This window comes from Neolamprologus multifasciatus, chromosome 14, assembly GCF_963576455.1.
Source record: "Neolamprologus multifasciatus chromosome 14, fNeoMul1.2, whole genome shotgun sequence".
NCBI lineage: Eukaryota > Metazoa > Chordata > Actinopteri > Cichliformes > Cichlidae > Neolamprologus > Neolamprologus multifasciatus.
The window spans coordinates 9,985,898-10,006,891 of NC_140452.1; the positions used below are offsets into that span (position 1 = coordinate 9,985,898).

The following is a 20,994-nucleotide window of genomic DNA, read 5'->3' on the forward strand; positions in this document are numbered from 1 at the left end:
CTTCTTAAGAGTCATATGTATTATGCTGTACTCTTCTTGCCCTTTAGAAAACGTCTGGAGCAGCAGCAGAAAATGCTGGAGGAAGACAGGAAAAGAAGACAATTTGAGGAGCAGAAACAGAAGCTGAGGCTGCTCAGCAGTGTCAAACCCAAGGTGAGCCTCTCTCCACATGTCGTTCTCCTTGTTTTTTCTGGCATGTCCACTGCTCGTTTTACTGACCCTCTGAACTCTCGATACCCGATTGTGCTGCGCTCAGACGGGGGAGAAGAGCCGCGATGACGCCTTGGAGGCAATCAAAGGCAACCTGGACGGTTTCAGCAGAGATGCAAAGATGCACCCCACTCCATCATCTCAGACCCAGAAGCCAGGTACCTTAGCACTTGGAGTTAAAAGTGTTTTCTGCTAAAGCTTCTTGCTTAAAAAAAACCCCTATGATAACTGAGTGATAGCTGGTCAACCAGACCACTGTATAATATTCTTTACTTAACTCACCCCTGTGTATTTGAGGAAATTTTGGAGATGCATTTAACAAATACACCGCATCTTGTGCAGTGCTTCCCGACCTTTCTGAACTATGAAACCTAGCAGTATTAACTTGCTGCTCCATGTTGCCAGTTTGAGATCTGATTTAAGGACACTTCTGAGTATAAGTTTCATTTCTGTAATACTATAACCTGCATCAATCATCTCAAGGCTCCTTATAGATTTATCAGTTTCTCCTGGGTGCAGACTTCTGCTTCAGCTGTTGGAATCTGTACAAATGTTGCAGTTTTGAAAATGAATAATCAGAAATCCATCTAAACGACATGTAGTAAATCTGAATATAAGTTAAGTGTTCTTCAGTTTGCAGATCTACAATTTCTGCTCTTGCACAAAAAGTCATTATCTCACTCTTGCACTGTGCAGCTCCGAAATCATCTTCCATTGTAGTGTGTTTGTCATGTGCTGTGCCATCATCATTATTTCTTCATTTTTGCAGACTCATCGCCATCACACCCGTCTGTCACTGCTCTCTCCCTTCCCCCAGCTATGTCTGAGGATAATGATGACTTTAGTGACTTTCAGGGCCCCGTCGATACCCCCACGTCGTTCCCTTTGCCCCCCTCCTCATCCTCTTCCTCCTCCACCACCACTCCCTCCAGCTTCGGGTTCTCCTCTCAGGCCCAGCCTTCATCCTCTGCCCCCAACATAGGTTTCTCTGAGGACGATGACGAGTTTAGTGACTTTGTTCAGGGACCTGTAAACACTTTCCCTTCTGCCAACTTCCACCTCTCCTCTCAGTCGCAAGTCGAATCGACTTTTCCACCCTCACAATCCCTCCCCTCTTCTGTGTCCATTCACACTGACACCCAACACTCTGCTGTCAGCACCAGCACCCAGTCTGCATTTCAAGGTAACTCTTCTCTTGCTTTGTTCACACCTCCCCCTCCCATCCCTCTAATTTGCCCTTTTTTCCACCTAGTTTGGAGGAATTTTGTACATTAGTGATTCTATCACTGATGCTGAATGCTTTTACTGGTAACCTTGGATGATGGGTTCGTTTTGACCTGCATTAATGTGTGAGAGCATGCATCTAGCTAGACCAGCAGATGACCTCAGTACTCAACACTAAAGGGTAAACAAGGATGCATAATAAATAAGGAATACTGTTGAAAATGACTGTTTCTCAGTAGGTTTTTCCCCATGCAGTAGTTGCGTTTGCTTTTGATAGTGAATTTATGATTTGTGCACTGGTAGAGGACTGTCATGTCATTTGTCATTTGCCCTGTAATCTCTGGGATGAGCAGCTGCTCTGTGACAGCTTTCAGTCTCAGACTGTGAATGACAGGACGCAGAGATCACCTTCTGTCCAGAGCAATTCAGCAACCCTCCGTCCAGTGTCATCCTTGATTCTCTGAGACATCTCTGACCTAATTGTTTAGCATCTGGAATAAGCAGATTAGATGGCTGATGTATAGATTGCCTCTGATATTAAGAGACCTGAGGAATTTATCTTGCAGTGTCTTTGTTGAAATTCAGTCAGGTAACATTTCTGTTTAGGGGACTGTTTACAAATGATCTCATTTGCTTTTTAAAAAAATCTTATTTCCAACAAATAACACTAAATAATATCTGATACTTGGCTTCTTACGCAATATCTAAAGAACGGTTTGGTTAAAAAGAAGAATATATTGGTACCCCTTGAGAAAGGCTGTACTTTTGGTAATAATGGTTAAAGTGCCTGCTGTTACCAGCTCAAGAAAAAGATCTGTCACTGAATTTGTTAGTGTGCTTTTGTATGTGGGATTTTGTGTGGTTTTTGGGTAAATCTCCTTAAAGCTTCTTAAAGAAGCCCTGTGGAGTTCTCTAGAGGAACAAAAATTACATTTCTGTTCAGTCTTAGTCACCAGAAACTGTTCTTAATTCTTGACATGATGATTGAATTCCTGCTTTCTAAAACATTTGCAAAGACTAATTGAATTTAAATGTTAAAATCAGTATTCAAAATTGTGCAGGCATGTTTTCCCCTGCCTTTGTTGGTGTATTGCTGCACATTTTGGCATGTTACTGCAGCTTGTTATAAGTGCAGTAGGGAATCATGTGTGCATGCATGCATTCATCATGCCCATTCTGAGTGTGCATGTGAGAACACATTGACAAACAAAGTTGGACCAGATATTAGTTAGTTGATGTTGGATTGCACTGGGTTGCAAATAGTTAAGTTCAGTTAATGCCTGTTAAGTAGTTATGTGTCCTGCCACCTGCATGATCTACCCAACGGCTCCCATACCTAAAGCACAGTAGTGGTTCAGTAGTGCGAATGCTTTTAAGGTGGATTATTTCCTGCCGTATGCTACATGCGGAAAAGGAAAACTGTGGAAAGTATTCCAAAATTGTCAGCTGTTTATGTTTGAAAACAGCTACAGGAAAGAAGCACAATAATGCTACAAGACGCCTGAACCATGATTAGCAACCTTTTATAATTGCTACTGACTGCTTCAGTCTTATCTTGCATATCAGATCTCAAACACAAATCTTTAAGTTATAACATAAATCTACTAAAGCATCCGTAATTTCATTTGCAAATTGAGCCTATAAATAGATGCGTTAAGTGTGCATTGTTGCTAGTATGTTTTAAAGAAGCTTGTTCCTCATCCACCCCTCTAGGCCCAACCCTGGAAGAGAAGCTGTTCTCCTCCTGTGATCTCACAGCTGATAAGACTGCGCAGGTTAGCTTTAAGTCCAAGCAGAGTTTGGCTGAAATGACTCCTAGAGCTAAAGTTTCAGCCCAGTTTCAGCCCAGTACTAAAGCGAGGAATTGGGCCGCGGCCACCGAGGACTTGAGCTCTGTCTTCGTCACAGAAAAGCCACCAGAGGCCCCGGTACCAGCGCCCAAACTCCCCCCATCAGCTGCTGGCGCATCTCCTCAAACCAGTAGTGACAGTGGTGAGAGAAGTACCCGTTCACTGGACTTCATAGCTGCTGCTTCTCTCTTGCTTTGCAGCATTAACACACAATCAGGGTGGTAGTTCTCTTTCTGTCCTTGAGAAATATTTTCATTCTTTCTAACCCTGACAAAATAATTGTATGCCTCCTCTGGCAGTTTAATCTCCTCTATCTCTTTGGGTTATAATTGATTTATGCTAGATCCTGGACTGGGCATCCTACTGTTGTAGCCTGCATGCTGTTAAATGAAATCAAGTTTATGTTTTCTTCGCTGTTGAGGTGACGATGTCTTTGAGGTGCCCTTCCTTGTGTCTTTCCATCGTCTCCTAAATCTCTGCTCCTATTTCTGCCTGTTTTATACCTCTGTCTTGTTAGCGGGGCTCTCTTATGTCACTGCTCCCTGCACAGACTGTGGAAATGGACTGTGTCTGTCAAGGTCCTTGGGTGATACCTGCTGACTAAATAAGCCGCCGTCTGTTCACTCACTGTGTAACACCCTCTCAGAGAACGACCTCTGGCGCATGCTGACTGCTTTGGTTTAACAGGGATGCGCATGGATTGGCAGGTGCCACTGGGGCCCAGCATAATCCAAGGCTGATTGTGCATGCTACTCTGCTACTCCTTTGTGCTGTTATTTGTTTGTCTGTGTCCGTGTCCTCCGCGTCATCAGGGGAAATATTGCGGCTCATCACGGGGACCAGGGGAGATTTGTAATAAGATTCATTTAACTGCTCAAGACTGATGGAAGTATTATGTGCAAAGTGGGTGTCTGGGTAAACACCTGCCTTGCAGACAGAGTGTCAGGGACTCGAAATGAGCCATAGCAGTTTACTGAAATGTCTGGTTGTCTGTTTTCTAGAAAAGAATAATTTAGGTCAATGTCAGCAGTTAAATTATATTTTTAGTTAGTTTTTCTTACAAGGCAATTGCCTCTCTCCTTGAAGCTGGAAATGACTCACAGACTGATTTATAGATGTCTGATGTGGCAGGGCGTTTGTGATTCAGTGCAGGGGAGCGTTACATCTGCACCGAGCCTTCCAGACATCAGGTGTATGATTTTGTCGAGTTCGATATGAGCAGGGCTCAGCTGCCAAGAGACTTGGCAGATCGTAAGCCTGGACAAGACTTTTGCTTCAACAGCTAATTGTGTGTCTGTGTGTGTGTATATGTGTGCTTGTGCTTCTGACAGCAGGTGTTGGTGTGTATCCACAACAAGAGCACATTCAGACCATGCTGCCCGCCTGGGTTTACAACGACAGCCTCGTCCCAGGTAAACGTTTACTCTCAAAAACATCCAGTTTAATGTTCAGACGACGATATGAAGAAATGACACGAATTGCAAAAACGTTTTGTTTTTCTTTTCCCAGAAATGTTCAAGAAGGTTCTTGAAATCACCATGACTCCGGCAGGGATAGACACAGCCAAACTCTACCCGATATTAATGTCATCAGGTCTTCCCAGGGAAGCACTCGGGCAAATCTGGGCATCAGCCAACCGCACAACACCTGGCATGCTGACCAAGGAGGAACTTTACACTGTACTTGCACTAATTGGGGTGGCGCAGGTAATCACTGAAGTCAAAACAAATTATCCACTTAGAACAACTCCACTAATCATCTCCCACAGCTTCCGCAGAGCCTCGCCATAAACTCCTCACTGAAATTAGCTGGGCTTAGTTCAAAACGGAGAGAAAAGAAGCGGTGCTGTGACTCAGCCCGCGGCCTGTGAAGCGTTATAAGGCCAATATATGGCTGAGTCCCCATCAACCAAGTTTGGCAGGAGGCTTCTTATCACGCTCAGCCTGTCACCACCACCCCTGGGAAGATGCAAATCTTCAGGCAGCTCACGAAACACTGCATGCCTCCGCTTCCATGCGAAGAATAATAAGACACCTTTGGTGATGTAAATCTTCAAGAAGCTTAAAACACAAGCAAAACAAGGTGCATTCTCTAGTGAGGTGGAAGAAAGTTTGAGTCTGCTGGTGACATCTGTTCAAAAGGATTGTGTTCAATAATTTATATATAAACGTTAGTCCTTATAAACGTTAGTATATAGGTTCACAATGATCCGTGTGCCCTGATACCTTTCGTGATTTAACACATTAACCCCGCCCCCCAAAATAAATGCAGCCAAATAAAACTTTGAAACATCTTACAGGCTTTGTTTTGTATTTGTCATTGTCAACAGTCCTCATGAAAAGACTCAAACTGACTCTGTTACTCTCACTCACTTCTTCACCTTATCTGTGGCTTTCAACCCGAGGCTTTTTTGCAGTCACGGATACATAACTCCATTTTTTAGAAAGTTAAGGTAGATTCCAAAAAAGCTGGGCATCACTGCTTTGACAAACATTGCACACAAAGCGTTTGTTGAAGACTGCTTTGATTATATTTGCAGCTGCAGGACAACGATTTTATCATGTTGTAATATGCTTTTGCACAACAGTTGGGCGCAGGGGGACCTGCTTCGCTTGAATATTGTTTGTTGTGTCCTTACTTTCAGAGTGGCCTCCCGGCAATGAACGTGGAAATCCTCGGCCAATTTCCTTCTCCTCCCGTGCCGAACCTGCCGGCTCTGGCTATGGCCATGGCCCCTGTCATGCCTCAGCACCAGCAGCCCATGATGACCCAGCCCCCGGTCTCCATGGCCATGCCCACAGCAGCCCCGCCACCAGTCATGCCTATGACACCGGCAGCACCGGCTCAGCCACCCACAAACACAAATTTCATTGCCAGTTTCCCTCCAGCACAGGTATCACAGGTATGCTCAGTTTCTTATTTTCCTGCTGTCGATCACCTCACTCACTTCACTCTCCAACATGATGTTTGCGTAGGGAACCAAAGCCGATGACGATGACTTCCAGGACTTCCAGGAAGCTCCAAAGGCAGGAGGAGACCAAGCTTTCTCTGACTTTCAGGGGGAATCGGGAGGAAGCTTCCCTACTACCATTGCACCACAGCACCAAAACAGGTACAGGCTTGTTGATGAAGACAGTGAGTCTGCCTTTTTTTCCAGGCTTGTATAATTACGAGCATTTTAAAAACTTATATGTCCCTAATTATAAGCTACAATAAATAAGATTGGGTATTTCTTATTCTAGCTCTCTCTCCTTTTGCTCTCTGTGCTGTAAACATTTGCAGAGATGAGCATCAAATATTCAGCCCTAGATGATTATTTATAGCTGACTCATCCTGCATAATATTTGTACTTCTCATTGTCTGTCTTACAGTCAGACGCACTGTCTCAATATCTTGTAATAACCTCCTCAGAATAGGAATGAGTTTGGGTCATCTACTAATGAATTCATTTCAGTGGACAGTAGATAAGCTCGTTTCTTTATATTACTTCTTTCCGAGCCCTTCAGGAGCAACCGTGCCTTCAGTGAGAGGAAGCTGAAAGGCAATTATCCACTGAAAGACAACGAGAAAGCAGAATTAAAGTATCTGAAATCTAAGTGGCATAGGCGTTTTATGATTCTCTCCTATTTCGCAGCTGAAAAAATGCAATCCTGACTGTTTCATCAATGTAACAAGAATTCCCCGCAGACTGAGATTGCTTTCTAATTAAATGAGAGGCTGAACAGCTCATATTGGGCTGCCAGCCTGAACTGGCAGCCATAACTTACTGTCGGATGTCTACATACAGAAAAAGCGCTTTGAGGAAACTAATATTCACTGAGTTTAACAATTTCCCTAAGCCCCTGATTTGTCTGTTTTAGCAGATGATCAGGCATAATGGTCATCATATTTCTTGCTTTTGGCCTGTATTAAAGCATCCTTCACTTTCAGGAATAGTTTGGCATTTTGGGATTATGCTGGTTTGTTTTCTGTTGTGTTGAGAAGACCGAAACCACTTTCTTGGACTGGCTCTTTCATCAGTTGACTGAAGTCTGTCAGCAGCAGCTCTTAAGCTCGCAAATAAACCAGTCTGTGCAAAAAAACTGAGGTGTAAAAATATGTTTTGGGTTTCAGTGGTTGATCACGCATCTCAGGTTGGACTGTTAACGTCCTGGAGTCTTCAGTGGGTGCAAGACAGCACAAACCCTCTAAATCAGGGGTGTCAAACTCAAATGTACAGTGGGCCAAAATTTAAAACTGGAACAAAGTCGCAGGCTAACATTAATATTTATTGGAAAAAAAAATCTTCCTCCAGATATAAGAATGAATCTTTTCTTATGGACTTAAACAAGTTTTGCTGAAAAGCTGAATATGGAACAAGCAAAGCTTAATACTAAACAATATATATATTAGCTGTATAATACCAGTAGGCCAGCTCTAATAGTAATTTGGTATGGCTTCCCGCGGGCCAGAGTTTGACACCTATGCTCTAAATGAAATTAAATATAAAGTGGTAATTAACGAGTATCAAAGGGACTGGAAGGTGTTTCCTTTTCACGCTAAACAAAACTAGCTCGCTACTGAATGGCCTGAATATTAGGAGACAGTAAAAGAAGTATTATCAAAATCTTTTTTAGACCTAAATCAATATAGGATTTTTAAGACCAATACCGATATTTGGCAATTTTTAAAAACTGGTATATCACTATATTTTTTAATATAACTATTTAAAACTAATGTTGCTCTAGTGTTACAACAGGCCACGGATTACTTATTTACACTCTGCTTGGATCAGCTGCTTGTTCTTTGTTCTTCTGCTAACACGCAGTCCAGTACATTTTGTCCAAATTAGTAAAACAAGATATAAATACTTTTGTTGGTGAGCTGGATGTGAGACAGTGGGCGTATATTTTTATTCCTAAGCAGAGCTACCTTCTGCCTGCCCAGTGGCCTTAATGGATGAAAGGACACCAAGAGCTTGTAACAAAAGAAAAAAAAAAAGCTGTTTCTCTCCAAACTTTGTGAATCCAGGGCAAACGTTCAGCTCAGGCAGCTTATAGGGATTAAACTTTACCTTTGAACTTCGCCCATCGTGATGTCTGACGATTCGCTTTTGTGTCCCTGCAGCACGCCTGCCTTGCTGACTCCAGTTTCTGGTTCCTCCTCCGCCTCCGTCACATCTTCTGATAAGTACGCCGTGTTCAAGCAGCTGTCTGTGGATCAGCCTGCAGAGCCTACACCCCCTGCCTCAGGTACGTTGGATACCTCATGTAATAGTGTTAGTCCTCTTGGGGGTACATACTGGGACCAAAACATAAAGTCAGTCAGAGAAGGAAACAATATTATCATCACAGCAGCATGGGGAACGGCACGTTCCGTTCCTTCCTGTGTAGATAACTGGCAAGGATTCATTAAAAGCAGAAAGGGATAACATGAAATTTCCAGGTATTTCATCATGTCGAGCCCTTTTATTACATCTAAAATACGAAATTGATCTCTGAAGGTTAAAGCAGCTTACATAAGGACACATTCAGTTCACAAACTACGTTTTGGCCTTTGAACAATACAGGGAGAGTAAATTTCTTTCATATTGCTCTTTATAGTTACCAATTCTTCTTTATTTGCTCTGATCCAGATATTGGAGACAAATACAGTGTATTCAGACAACTCGAACAACCTGCGGAGAAGAAATCAGTCGGTAAGAGACCCACACATCTCGATCTCTCTGTGAAAAAACAACAACACACGTTCACCTAATGTACATATTAGCACATCCTTGCTTTTTGACCTCTTTAGGCAGTGACGTAGAGAACTAAGAGATGAACTTTATGAACATCACATCGTCCCCAGGAAACAAATAGTTTCTTTTTATGTTCTCTAATTAAACTGTGTATTATAACTTGGACAAAGCTGTCAGGTCACCACACTACCACAGAGCCATGTTTACACTGTGTCTTGTATTGCAAGCCTGCAGCGTTGATACCCACTGTGTTTCCCATCCCTGTTTCATTAGAACAGTTTCCGATGGGGACACCTCTTACAACTCCAGTAAGTCATGCTTTGCAGTGACCTTTCTTTGGCATTGTCAGGCTCCATCTCCTTAATGAGCCTATTAGTTATCGTTCTTCCACCGTACACCAGCGGTGTGAACAGATTCTCTATTTCAGCATGCATACGTTACTCCACAGGATTAACAACTGCTGAAAACTTGAGAATTCATTCTGACTTTTTTCTGTGTGGAGTTTGTAAAAAAAGATGCAAAAGTTTTCCCACTGCTATAAGTACCCATCACGGTTATCTGCAGAAAATGATAATAGTTTGTTGTAGAGATGGACCGATCCGATATTACGTATCGGTATCGGTCCGATACTGACCTAAATTACTGGATCGGATATCGGAGAGAAATAAAAAATGTAATCCGATCCATTAAATATCAAAAAAGCATCTCACAAAACTTGCAACATGGCGTAACTCGGCTCATAACCGTAGCTTGTCGGAGCAGTGTGCATCACTTGATAGAGCGGCTGTGTGTATTTGTAGCCTGCTAGCAAACATTTCATCTCCGAGGAAGTTTTCCCAGAGAGAAGTAAAGCAAGTGTGTAAGTTCATCTCTGAATGGTTGTAAAGCATTTCCGCGTTAAGCTTAACAACAGATATATAGAGCAACTGCCTCTTCTCTCTCTCTCTCTCCTGCTGCTACTTCAATCGTGAAACTGATTAATGATCAGCTGATCGGCTTTTCTGTCGCGAGTCCGTCTCTCTTCTTAGTTTTTGGCCCACTTCTCACCAGAAAGAGGAAACCAGCGGCTGAACAACAGCAGCACTATTAAGCTTGATAAGCTGTTGTTAGAATTTATTTAATATTACTTTCTAGACCAGGATCTTTTTCTACGCAGCTGACGGCTGGTAACTGTACAGGGGCGGATCTAGCAAAGTTTAGCCAGGGGGGCCGATAGGGCATGAACAGGGAAAAGGGGGCACAAAGACATACTTTTCTTTCTTATTCTCATTTAAAATATCTAGCTTTTAATAAATAATTATCTGAATCTTACACCCAAAGTTTTAATCTGATGTAAAATGTATAGAAGTCCATTACTGTATATAATAACTGTTAAGTCTAATATACCCTAGTAAACTGTAGTACTTTTTCCTTTGGGAAAGTACCATCTGTGAATTCTGCAATTCTGTTGAAGAAAGATGTTGAATCTATTTAATTATTCTTGAAAAATAATTTATTTCTGTGAATTTTTATCACCCTGCATCAAATTAAAGTTGATTACATTGATTAAGCATCATGAGGAGGAGGGTGGTTCCCTATTTTCTTTTGCTGGGAGTTTGCAACCCTATTAGTTAGGTTGCTTAATATTTCTGCTAAGTACTCTTTAAAATACCAGAATAGGGAGGATGGAGAAGGTTTAACTTTATTAGATTGATCAGTGTTGCTGATCTATGAAATATTTTGGGCGCAGTGTGTTTTTTTTACATACAGGTATAACAGAATAGCTTTAGTGTTGTTGTTGTTTTTTAACTTGAGTATAAACTTATACAAAATGCAGCAAGATATTAAAAAAAAACGTTTTATTGATTAAAAAACACACTATATCGGTATCGGCAGATATCCAAATTTATGATATCGGTATCGGTATCGGACACAAAAAAGTGGTATCGTGCCATCTCTAGTTTGTTGTAGCTTTTTTACTTTTAGCTAACAACTTCATCAGGATTCTGTAGATGTAATATTGTTTCCTGATAACAAGTCATATCTGTCTTTTTCCAAGCTTTGTCATAAATAGCATTTTCTGTCAGGTTCAGACTCTCTCGTCAGAAAACTTCAGACATTTGCATAAAAGTCTGTGATAAATACAGCCACTAAACTCAGGTGTAAACTATCATTGCCTAAAGATATTTGATGCTATATATTTAATGACTTTATTTTATAGCATCATATATTTGATGCTATAAAATATATTTATATTTATATTTGATATATATTTATATTTGATGCTATAAAATATATTTATTTATATTTATATTTGATATATATTTATATTTGATATATATTTATATTTGATGCTATATATTTGATGCTATAAAATATATTTATATTTATATTTATATTTGATATATATTTATATTTGATGCTACAAAATATAAACCTAAAATACAGAAATTACACTGGAAACCATTTGGCCTCGTCTACTTCACTGGAAGATATTGGATATTGTAGACAAAAATGATGTGTTGGATGGTAATTTTTGCAGAATGACTATAATCAACAAAAATTACGTGTTGGATGGTAATTTTTGCAGAATGACTATAATCAACAGTTCCTTGCATGGTAGTGTCGATGCACATGCACTGTTTCTCATTAGTTTGGGGTCATTTCTTTTTAAAAGCACATTTGTTTTTAGTAAAGTAAAGTTGATTGAGAATTCATTTTGTAGGAATTCCATTAAAAGTTATATGATGTAGGAAGTATTACTTTTTTCGTCATTCACAGACAACAGTTTAATTATATATTTAATGAAAAGAAGTGTGCATTTCTTTAAAAAAAAAAAAACCCAGCCCTAAACTTTTGAGTGATAGTGTATGGAGAGCCTTTTGTGCAGTGATGTATGATCTTCTTTGCACTCTGCAGCCCAAAGTTCACCAGTGGAGCAAAGGAGTAACTAACGCACCATTCCTCTCTCTTTTAGGATTGTAAAATAACTGAATGGTAGCTGTTGCAGCTGAGAACTTTTGGCCCCTTTATATCTCTCTGTTGTTTTTTACTAATCTTAAATTCTTCTCTTTGGTTTACAGGAGAAGGATTTGCAGATTTCAAGTCTGTCGGCACAGTCGATGATGGCTTCACAGACTTTAAAACAGCCGACAGCGTCTCTCCACTAGACCCTCCAGATCAATCCAAGCTCTTTCAACCTTCCTTCCCCTCTGCTTTTCCAAACTCTCAGTCACTACAGCAGCTTCCCCAGCAACAGCCAGCAGTGTCACTTTCTCAGCCCAAAAATCCTCTCAACATGGCTGACCTGGACCTTTTCTCTTCTATAGCGCCCTCTGTTCCTGCCCCCACTGAGACAAAACCCAGCACATTCCCCTCTGTGTCTGTGCCCCCCTCTCTCGTCCTCCTGCCAGGTGGAGCAAAACCTCCGGGAGGAGGGGCAGATGAGTTTGGGGATTTTGCCCTCTTTGGCTCTTCTTCTGACTCCACTCAAGCTTCAGCCGCAGGAGGAGCTGCCTCAGCACCTCAGGATGACTTTGCAGACTTCATGGCATTTGGCAGCTCTGGTGGAGAGCCTAAAGGCGAGAGCAGCGCGGGTGTTCAAGGGGAAACCTCCACACAGCAGCGGTCTCAGCAGAGCTCTGACAAATACGACATATTCAAACAACTTTCTCTGGAAGGAGGCCTCGCCTACGATGACACCAAGGAGAGCGGCGCCGGCTCCTTCTCATCACTCAAGAGCGACAACGACGACTTTGCCGAATTTCAGTCCTCGAAGTTCTGCACAGCACTCGGTGCTTCTGAAAAGACTCTGGGTGATAAGGTGGCCGCGTTCAAACAGGCCAAGGAAGACTCTGCGTCTGTAAAGTCCCTCGACCTCCCGTCCATCGGCGGGAGCAGCGTGGGAAAGGACGACTCTGAGGACGCGCTGTCAGTGCAGCTGGACATGAAGCTGTCGGACATGGGAGGAGACCTGAAGCACGTGATGTCAGACAGCTCTCTGGATTTGCCGGGTCTCTCTTCCCACCAGCCCCCTGCTACAGGTGAGGAACTTGTGCGTTTGCTCTGGTGAGGCTCCGTGCAGTGACACACAATATCGCTTTCAAGGCCAGCCAACCTCTCCTTCTCAGTGACCCCTCCCCCAGACAAGGGGTCAAAGGGCAAATAATGAGGTCCTTGTTGAATTGAACATGCTCAATTGCTGAACACAAACATGAGTAACATATCAAATTAGATGCATCACAGCTTTCATTCTACATTTCATCGTTCATCTCATCATACTCTTTATTTATTACTTATTTAAGTATTTATTTATTTAAATCTTTAGTTTCTTCCTCATTAGTTTTTTTTATCTCCACATTCCTCTTCCCGTATATTGTTATTGTAATGACAGGAAGGTCCTGGCCCATATCTCTATTTATTTACAAATGATGAGTGCCTGGTTTTGATATGCTGGCAGTCATAGTTCACAGACGAGGTCCCCCAGCTGCTGCCTGCGCGACTCGGATAAGCCTCCTGTTTGATGTGTCCACACCGCGGCAGGCGGATGTCGCACTTCCTTTCAGTGTACCTAGTGTGTGTGTGTGTGTGTGTGTTGTTTTGGGCGATGCTAAGAGACGGAGCAGTTGAATACAGATGAGTACAGGAGGGCGTTTATCCTCTTGTTTATTCAAATCACAGGTTTTCGAACAATAGGCTGCAGCTTACCAAAGGCGTTATCCGTAAGCCATCATTTACCTTTTTAACTGATGTGTGCAAAAAGCACAGCAGATGACTTAATTTTGATTCGCTTGAAATAAAATGTTACCATTAATACGACGTTTTGCATGCAAAAACTGGAGACTATTTTCATATAGAGCAACACTATTTGTCACTATTAAAAATATTATAGGTGGATGTGAGGGCTTGAATGTGAGTGCATGCATTTGTCTCTTTATGCCTGTCAGTTATTGTATTACCCTGCAGTATTTTCACATTAACCACGGAGTATGTTTTGGATCAAATGGACATCTAATTGTAAGATGTCTAAATAATAGCGTGTCTGCTTTTTCCTCCCCTACCTCACATCCATGAAAGTGGAGTTAAAGTTTACCTAAAGCTCGTCCTTTTATAAAAAGGGAAATCAATCTAGTGTCTGTTAATAATCGGGTAGTGTCCGTGTCCTTTTTTTCCCCTCTCTTCACTGCTCATCATTTATTCATCAGGCATCTCGTCTTCCACATCATGCATCGTGTTTCATGCAAAACATTTCAAACCATTCTTGCAGTATAACATGAGATGGGTTGCATGTGTTCTCAGGTGAAGGCTCTGTAATTCAAACGTTTGTCAGCTTTAAGGGAGCTTTCATTTTTATTTGAAAGCTCAGACAAAGCTTGAGAAGTTTGTACAAGTTGACCAAATTTCCACCTGACAACAGTCGTGCAATCATTTTCCAATATTTCGTCACTTATCAGTTAATTATCATCACATGTGTCAACTTATTTCATCCAAGAAACTGATACTTTATCCTTGACTAGAAAAAGATGTAAACATCCCATTGCCTTATTTCAGTTTCTGTGCAGTGGTCAGATTTTGGTTAAACCCAAACAGGCCCCTCCGCACGGAGAGCAAACAATCCAGTCCATGGAGCTGCAGCGAAACCGCTGATCGGGTAAAGACCTGCCCGCTTTACCATCGATACATTCCTGAGAAGCTTTTACGCTGCCGTGACGGCGGTTTCATTTCACCCTTATTTATCAGCTGTTCTCGGAGAGCTCTGGGACTAACCTGTCGTTAACGTGTAGCAGTCCGAGCAGTTTGAGCACCTCACCACGCTTTGCACTGTGTTTTTGGAAATGTATGTAAGCTTAAAGAGACAGTATTTCTTTTCTGAGGTTCCTTTTGAGTCACAAGAGGAATCAAATTTTCTTTCTCGTAATTTTTTTTTTTCTTTTCAAAAAATCCGTCATCTGTGATATCGCAGCATGAATTTTTATCACATGTGGCTCTACGGTCTGGCTCTTTGAGAGCATAATGAAGTTAGTATTACCCTTCCTGCCTTGCTTTTTGCTGCAGTGTGCCTGCCTTTTCAATTTGTGAAATTGACAAGAACGTAATACAAAATAACCATTTTATGCATAACAGTATTGCAAGTTGTTTTTATCAAGGGAGAAATGTGTACATGCAGATTTAATAGTGTATTTTTATTACAGGAATATGACCTCTTATTTTGAGACTATAGGAAGACTTCTCGATCTTGTTGTGATTTGCCAACTGTGTAAATTAAATGTAGCCGACAGTATTTAGTAGAATCAGAGTATTTTTAGTTCAACGTGGATTCAAACATCAAAGTTTTTAGTAAATAATGATGTGTTATTAATCAAGGGGAATTAGTGCTCATCATCCTGCTTTGACAAACAATCACTGTAGCAAGAGGGGAAAAAAGGATACTGTCTCTTTAAATCTGTTCCTGCATCTGTGATTGGATGTAATGGAAGCCCTTACTGGGATGCCAGGTGTAAGGATGGCCCTCTTTGTTTTCTGTAACCCTTTGAGGGCTTGAATGATATCGCTTCACATGTTTACATGCAGATTAATGCAGATATCCTGATCTCTTACCCTTATTTATTAAAGACTAAATATGTACAGATGGCAGCCTCCTTGCTGCTTCTAAAGTTTAGCTTCCTCCCTGTCAGTTTGTCCCCTCAGGTCCTCAAAGGGTTAATGCTTCCTGCCTTGTTCTTTGAATAATCTTTCAACCTGGCCTTTTCAAGTGTTCTGTATTCAAATCTTTTTTTTTTTCTCCAAAAAAACAAAACAAAAAAAACACACCTGTTGATTTACATCCTTATAGTAAAAGAAAGTTTGTCATCTTCCCAGAATTACTGATTCTAGTCTGTGAATGTGCCTTCTCATTCTGCTTCTATATCCTCGGATTATCTTTGTTTTACTTTCTCGCTGTTTGTTTTCTTCCTTTTCTCCTGACTCTGCATGCACTTGTATTCCAGATGACTGAAATTTAATTTTCAAAGTGTTAGTTTGACTAAACCTCTTGTAATGGTAGACCTCTTTCACAGTTCTTTGTGACCTCTCTCTCTCTCTCTCCCTACTCATGTTGTCGTAATAAATATTACTGTTGGTATTGCTGAAACGCGTACCGTCTTATTTCTCCTTTCCTTTCCTGTGAGGCGTAATGTGGTTGTAATGACACGAGGCTCACACCACTCAATCCTTGTCAATTTCACAAATTGCTTTTTGTGTCTGAGGGTTCTGTCATGCAAAATAGGAAGGCTTCAACAAGGTGGATTTATGTGTTTGCGAGTGTCTGAAGGAGACCTGAATGCTAAAGCGTTGACAAATGTGTGCAAGCTGCACAGCTGTCAGTCAGTATCAGTCATAAAGAAAGTGATCAAAACACTTGTGACAAACAGGGCAGACGCAGTGACAGGAAAGATCTTTTATTGATGTTGTTAGTGCGTCTGCCTTGAGACAAAAGCCTTCAGGTTGCATTTAATATAAAGAGATCAACTCTGATTATTGTTAGCCAAGCTGTTTGTCACCAGTGAAAGCAGCGAGTGTTGTCATATGGCCAGAAAAAAAGTTGCGTAAACATGACTCACCTCAGGCATAAAAACACCAAGGAATGATTTATTAGGGAAGATGTATTACGCTTTGTATTAATGTATTAACGCCTTGCATCATAGAGGGTTGATACAAGGCCTTGTTGTCAGTTTCACAAATCTGCATTATAAAACCAGTTTGTGGGCCCTTTGGATTACCAGGATTTCTGCATTGATTAGTATTGTTTACATATAAAACAACATCTGATCGACATCGGTGTCACGGCTTCAGACAAACACAGTCTGCTTAAACGCACTCCCACAGACATACACACAGAGCGCAGGGTGGAAAAAGTCATCCGATTAAAAGAGGGATCGGGTCTACCGCCAGTCACAGTCAGTCGACATCTTCAAAACAACTTTGGCGCATCAAGGTCGCGATAAGATCTGCCATCAGTTTGCCATGACATCTGTTTGTCATTGTTCTGTTCTTCTTCTTCTACATAAACAGAGTTTCACATTAACTTTGGAGTCGAACCAGAGCCTCACAGATTCGAAGCAGAAATTGCTCTACAAATGTGATTTTAGTGTAAAATGTCAAGCAGTCAGTAACCTTGCTTTTATAATCAAAATGCAACCAGTTAAGTGCAAAAACACATGAGTCGTGCTCATTGGTGCACACCTACTCTGATTGCTCTGCGCTTATAAATTAGGTTTCGGAGCAGTGATCTGCAAATTTTCATCAGTCTGTCTGAGAGGGGTTGCAGTCAGATTGCCTGCCTCTCACTGGGTGACCAGTTGGTTGAGCCCTGAGTGATAGTGTTGGTTTTACCTGCACAGATTGAGAGATATTTCCAGGATTGTGGCTTTCATCCCAGGACACTGGTTGTAAATGGATTTTCATTTCATTTAAGGTGCTCACAAGATTAAAACATGACAAAAAATGCCCTTCCCCAAAATGGTATTCTACATCCTCCTGTAAAAATAAAATGGGAATAGGGGAGTGTTTCCTAAGAGATCATTTCTTTTGATTTAAAGTAGTAGTGCAGATTAAGCCATTGTTCCTAAAGAAATATCTTTTTTAAAATCTTGTGAGCACCATGAAAACAAATATTAAAACGATTACGTTTAAAAAAATAAAAAGGTTCCCCTATGCTACAGAGAACTAAATGGAGGTGAGAAAATATGTTCTGTTAATATTCTCAAGGGCTCTTTTCTCAAGACCAAACTACATTTAGAAGAAGTGAAATCACTTAAAGCATAGATAAATGAGATTAATAACCCGACAGAAATCTCAGACCCCTGTTGAGGCTTATTAGTCTTCCTCCTATCATGACAGCATCTGTGCTATTCCGAGGAACCACCGGTATGTCTGTGTTGTCATTGCAGAAGGAGACGACATGAAATTTGACCCCTTTGGAACGTCGGCCCTCAGCACCATGGCCAGCTATGACTGGTCAGACCGGGACGAGAGTCTTCCCGGTGAGGTCAGAAAGCCACCGGGCTTGGAAGGAGCTGGCCTTCCATCTTTAGTCCCCACACAGAGGAAGGAACTGACCTTTGGCAGCACTGAAAACATCACAAGCAACTCCATAGCAAACATCATCACCTCCTTCCCTGCAGAGGACAGTTCATCATCAGCAGATGACAAGTTTGAAGCCTTTGCTGACTTTGGCTCCGGCGACCAGGGCGGTGTCCATAACGAGGATGACTTTGGAGACTTTGCAAGTACTGTTTCGGAGAAGTCAGACTCGCCTGCTGCCACTGCCGAGGCGGGCTCAGAGGGAAACCAGAGCGAGGCCTCCGATGACTTTGGTGCCTTCCAGGGAGACAAGCCAAAGTTTGGCAGGTCTGACTTCCTCAAAGCCAGCGCTCAGGCCAAGGTCAAGTCCAGCGAGGAGATGATCAAGAACGAGTTGGCAACTTTTGATTTGTCGGTTCAAGGTGAGTTTTCTTGTTGTATTTACTTCAAGTAGGTGGCACATTGTTTTTCAGTTAAAAATAATTGTCTAAATCCAAATAGAATTTTGCTTAAATGATAAAAAAACAAACAGAAAATGTTCATTTTTGACAACTTGGAATAATTGAATATAATGAATGAGTTATTGAAAATTGTTGTCAACCAATTAATTTATTAATTATTTGAAGAGCAGTTTTGGAAGAAAATTATTAATTTCTGCATTGTTGAATTTGTTGACTCAAGCTTCCTCCCACAGTCTAAAGACATGCATGTTAGGTTAATAAAAGCTGCTTTTATTATGCTCCCTTATTTGCAAGGGGTTGCTGCAGTGGATTGATCCTCATGTTTGATTTTACACTGGATGCCTATCCTGATGTAACCCTCTCAGGGTTTTGTTACTGCTTCCAGTGTTGAACTTGGGATCTTTCACCTGTTGAATGTGTTAGTGTGACAGCCAAGAGGTATGTCAGGTTAAGTGGTGATTCTAAATGAGTTGTTTTGGGTTTTTTTTGCCTGTCCCATTTGGTTCTTTAGCCGTCAGAATTGTTGTCTGAAGACCAACAAGGATACCCAATGGATTTACTTTGCCAAATGGATCATCACGGCCTTGCCGTATTGGTCCATTTGATCAACCTTTGTTGTTATTATTTATTTTCCATTTTATTTTCAGTTGTTACAGACGGGACAGACATAACTGAGGGATATAAAAGGGAGAAAGAAAGATGAAGGAAAAGAAAAACAGAAGGGAAGAGGGACAGTGAGAAAGGGCACTTAAAAAGAGAAAGAAGAGAAAAAAAATCTCCTGGATCACCTGTTGAGAGAAAAAGAAGAGAAAACAAGCAAAAAAACAGGGCAACATACTAAACACAACACCATCACGTTAATCTAGCTAAGTGTAAACAGCAGTAAATACTAAATATTGAATGTTGTTGTGTAGCAAGCAGGACTGACAGCGCATAATGTGCTTGGAAATAGCAGCCAATAGAGGTGTAGTTTATGTCTATGAACAGTGAACACCCGTGTGCACACCTGTGTGGATCAGCGCGCTTGTATTCAAAAAGTTTCCCCATGTAATGGTCTGTTAGAGGATGTAGAGAGCCATAGCCCCGTCCCCCAGGGCATGAAGCAGGCATGGAGGAGAGCCAGGCTCCAGACATCCAGAGGCCCCAGAGGTGCGAGAGCCCAAGGAGGACCACCGGAGGGGCATCCATGCCACCCTCCTGGGAATAGCTGAGGAGAGCCTCAGATGAGGGGTCACCCAGTAGCCACGGAGCAGAAGCCAGAGGGGGCCACAGTGGTGTGCCCACCGGCTCTGCCGGCAGCCAGCTGTGCCAGAGTGAACCGAGCCGCAGGCCCAGAGGATTCTAAATTAGTAGTTGACATAAGGAAGCGTTGTTAGAATAAATGACTATATGAATGTATGCATAATGTGGACACATGGCTCCTCTGGCCAGCTTTAAGTCCTTGGCCCTGCACTCTGCTCAAGCACCCCACCCCCACAGACAAGGCCCATCAGATGTGTAATAAAGCTGTCAGACATTAGATGGTAGTGTTGAGATGACAGCTCCACTCTAATGGCAGCGACTGGTGAGATGGATTAGCAGATGCCCACAAATCCATAAGCAGAAATTAACCGTATCCACTTAGAGGCTGTTCATTTTCGAACCGCTGTTTGCTGCTGTTATTTTTCACAAAATAAATTATTACAGTTTCCTGCACTGTGACCAAAGCCTCATGTAGATTCATTTCCCTGTGCTGAAGTTAATGTGTGTGAAGAAGCAGGGCTCGCTAACTCCCCTTCATCCTGTGGCTCAGTGACCTGATCACAGTGGGGCTTCTGGTGTAGGCTGAGTAGTTGTGTGGTGATGGTGGGGTTGAGGGTGGATTACCTGTGTGTAGATGGCGCACGCACACATGCGCTCACAGCTAACCCCACTGGAATAGTCTGGGCTTCACTTGTGTTTGTGCTCGTGCTTGTTGTGGTACCTTGCCAGGGTTTTTGTCCTTCTATGAATTATTCATACCTGCATATTTGTGCCTCTGTTTTGTACCTAATTATTGTTTGTCACAATTAAGTATTTACTCATGCTGTCCCTGTCTGGGAGGAATTAACTACAAACAGAATGGAAGTAGAATGGTTGGAGACAAACAGGTGCACAGCCCAAAATGAGTTGCATCACAACATGTCGCTGAATTGATATTTCTCTCATTTCTCTTCTTCTCTGCTCCGTCTTTGCTGCAGGTTCCCACAAGCGCAGTCACAGTTTGGGTGAGAAGGAGATCAGGCGTTCACCCCCGTCTCCGGCACCAGAGCAGCCCTTTAGAGACCGATCCAACACCCTGAACGAGAAGCCCGCACTGCCCGTCATCAGGGACAAGTACAAGGACCTGACTGGAGAGGTGGAGGTGAGGAGGGAACCTGAATATCAGTAGATTTCAGCGCAATACCGAGGACTGTTAAAGCTTCAAAATACATAAATGCCCCTTTTTGTTCTCTTCTGTTTTCCCTTTGTG

The 20,994-nt window shown here is 42.0% G+C and overlaps 1 protein-coding gene across 16 annotated transcripts in view; it reads left to right on the plus strand.

Annotated features, from left to right (window-relative positions):
- synrg (synergin, gamma) overlaps positions 1-20,994 on the plus strand; it is a 44,184-nt gene that overhangs the window by 11,762 nt on the left and 11,428 nt on the right. For 5 of the 16 annotated variants that reach the window (XM_085184429.1, XM_085184422.1, XM_085184425.1 and 2 more), the window contains exons 5-17: positions 48-153; positions 257-368; positions 980-1,393; positions 3,148-3,426; positions 4,616-4,696; positions 4,794-4,990; positions 5,929-6,186; positions 6,260-6,396; positions 8,391-8,515; positions 8,899-8,961; positions 12,066-13,025; positions 17,910-18,464; positions 20,723-20,886. In XM_085184429.1, the coding sequence (XP_085040555.1) occupies positions 48-153; positions 257-368; positions 980-1,393; positions 3,148-3,426; positions 4,616-4,696; positions 4,794-4,990; positions 5,929-6,186; positions 6,260-6,396; positions 8,391-8,515; positions 8,899-8,961; positions 12,066-13,025; positions 17,910-18,464; positions 20,723-20,886 (3,451 nt within the window). The remainder of the gene's footprint in view (positions 1-47; positions 154-256; positions 369-979; positions 1,394-3,147; positions 3,427-4,615; positions 4,697-4,793; positions 4,991-5,928; positions 6,187-6,259; positions 6,397-8,390; positions 8,516-8,898; positions 8,962-12,065; positions 13,026-17,909; positions 18,465-20,722; positions 20,887-20,994) is intronic. The other 11 variants (XM_085184424.1, XM_085184437.1, XM_085184431.1 and 8 more) reach the window with 7 other exon arrangements.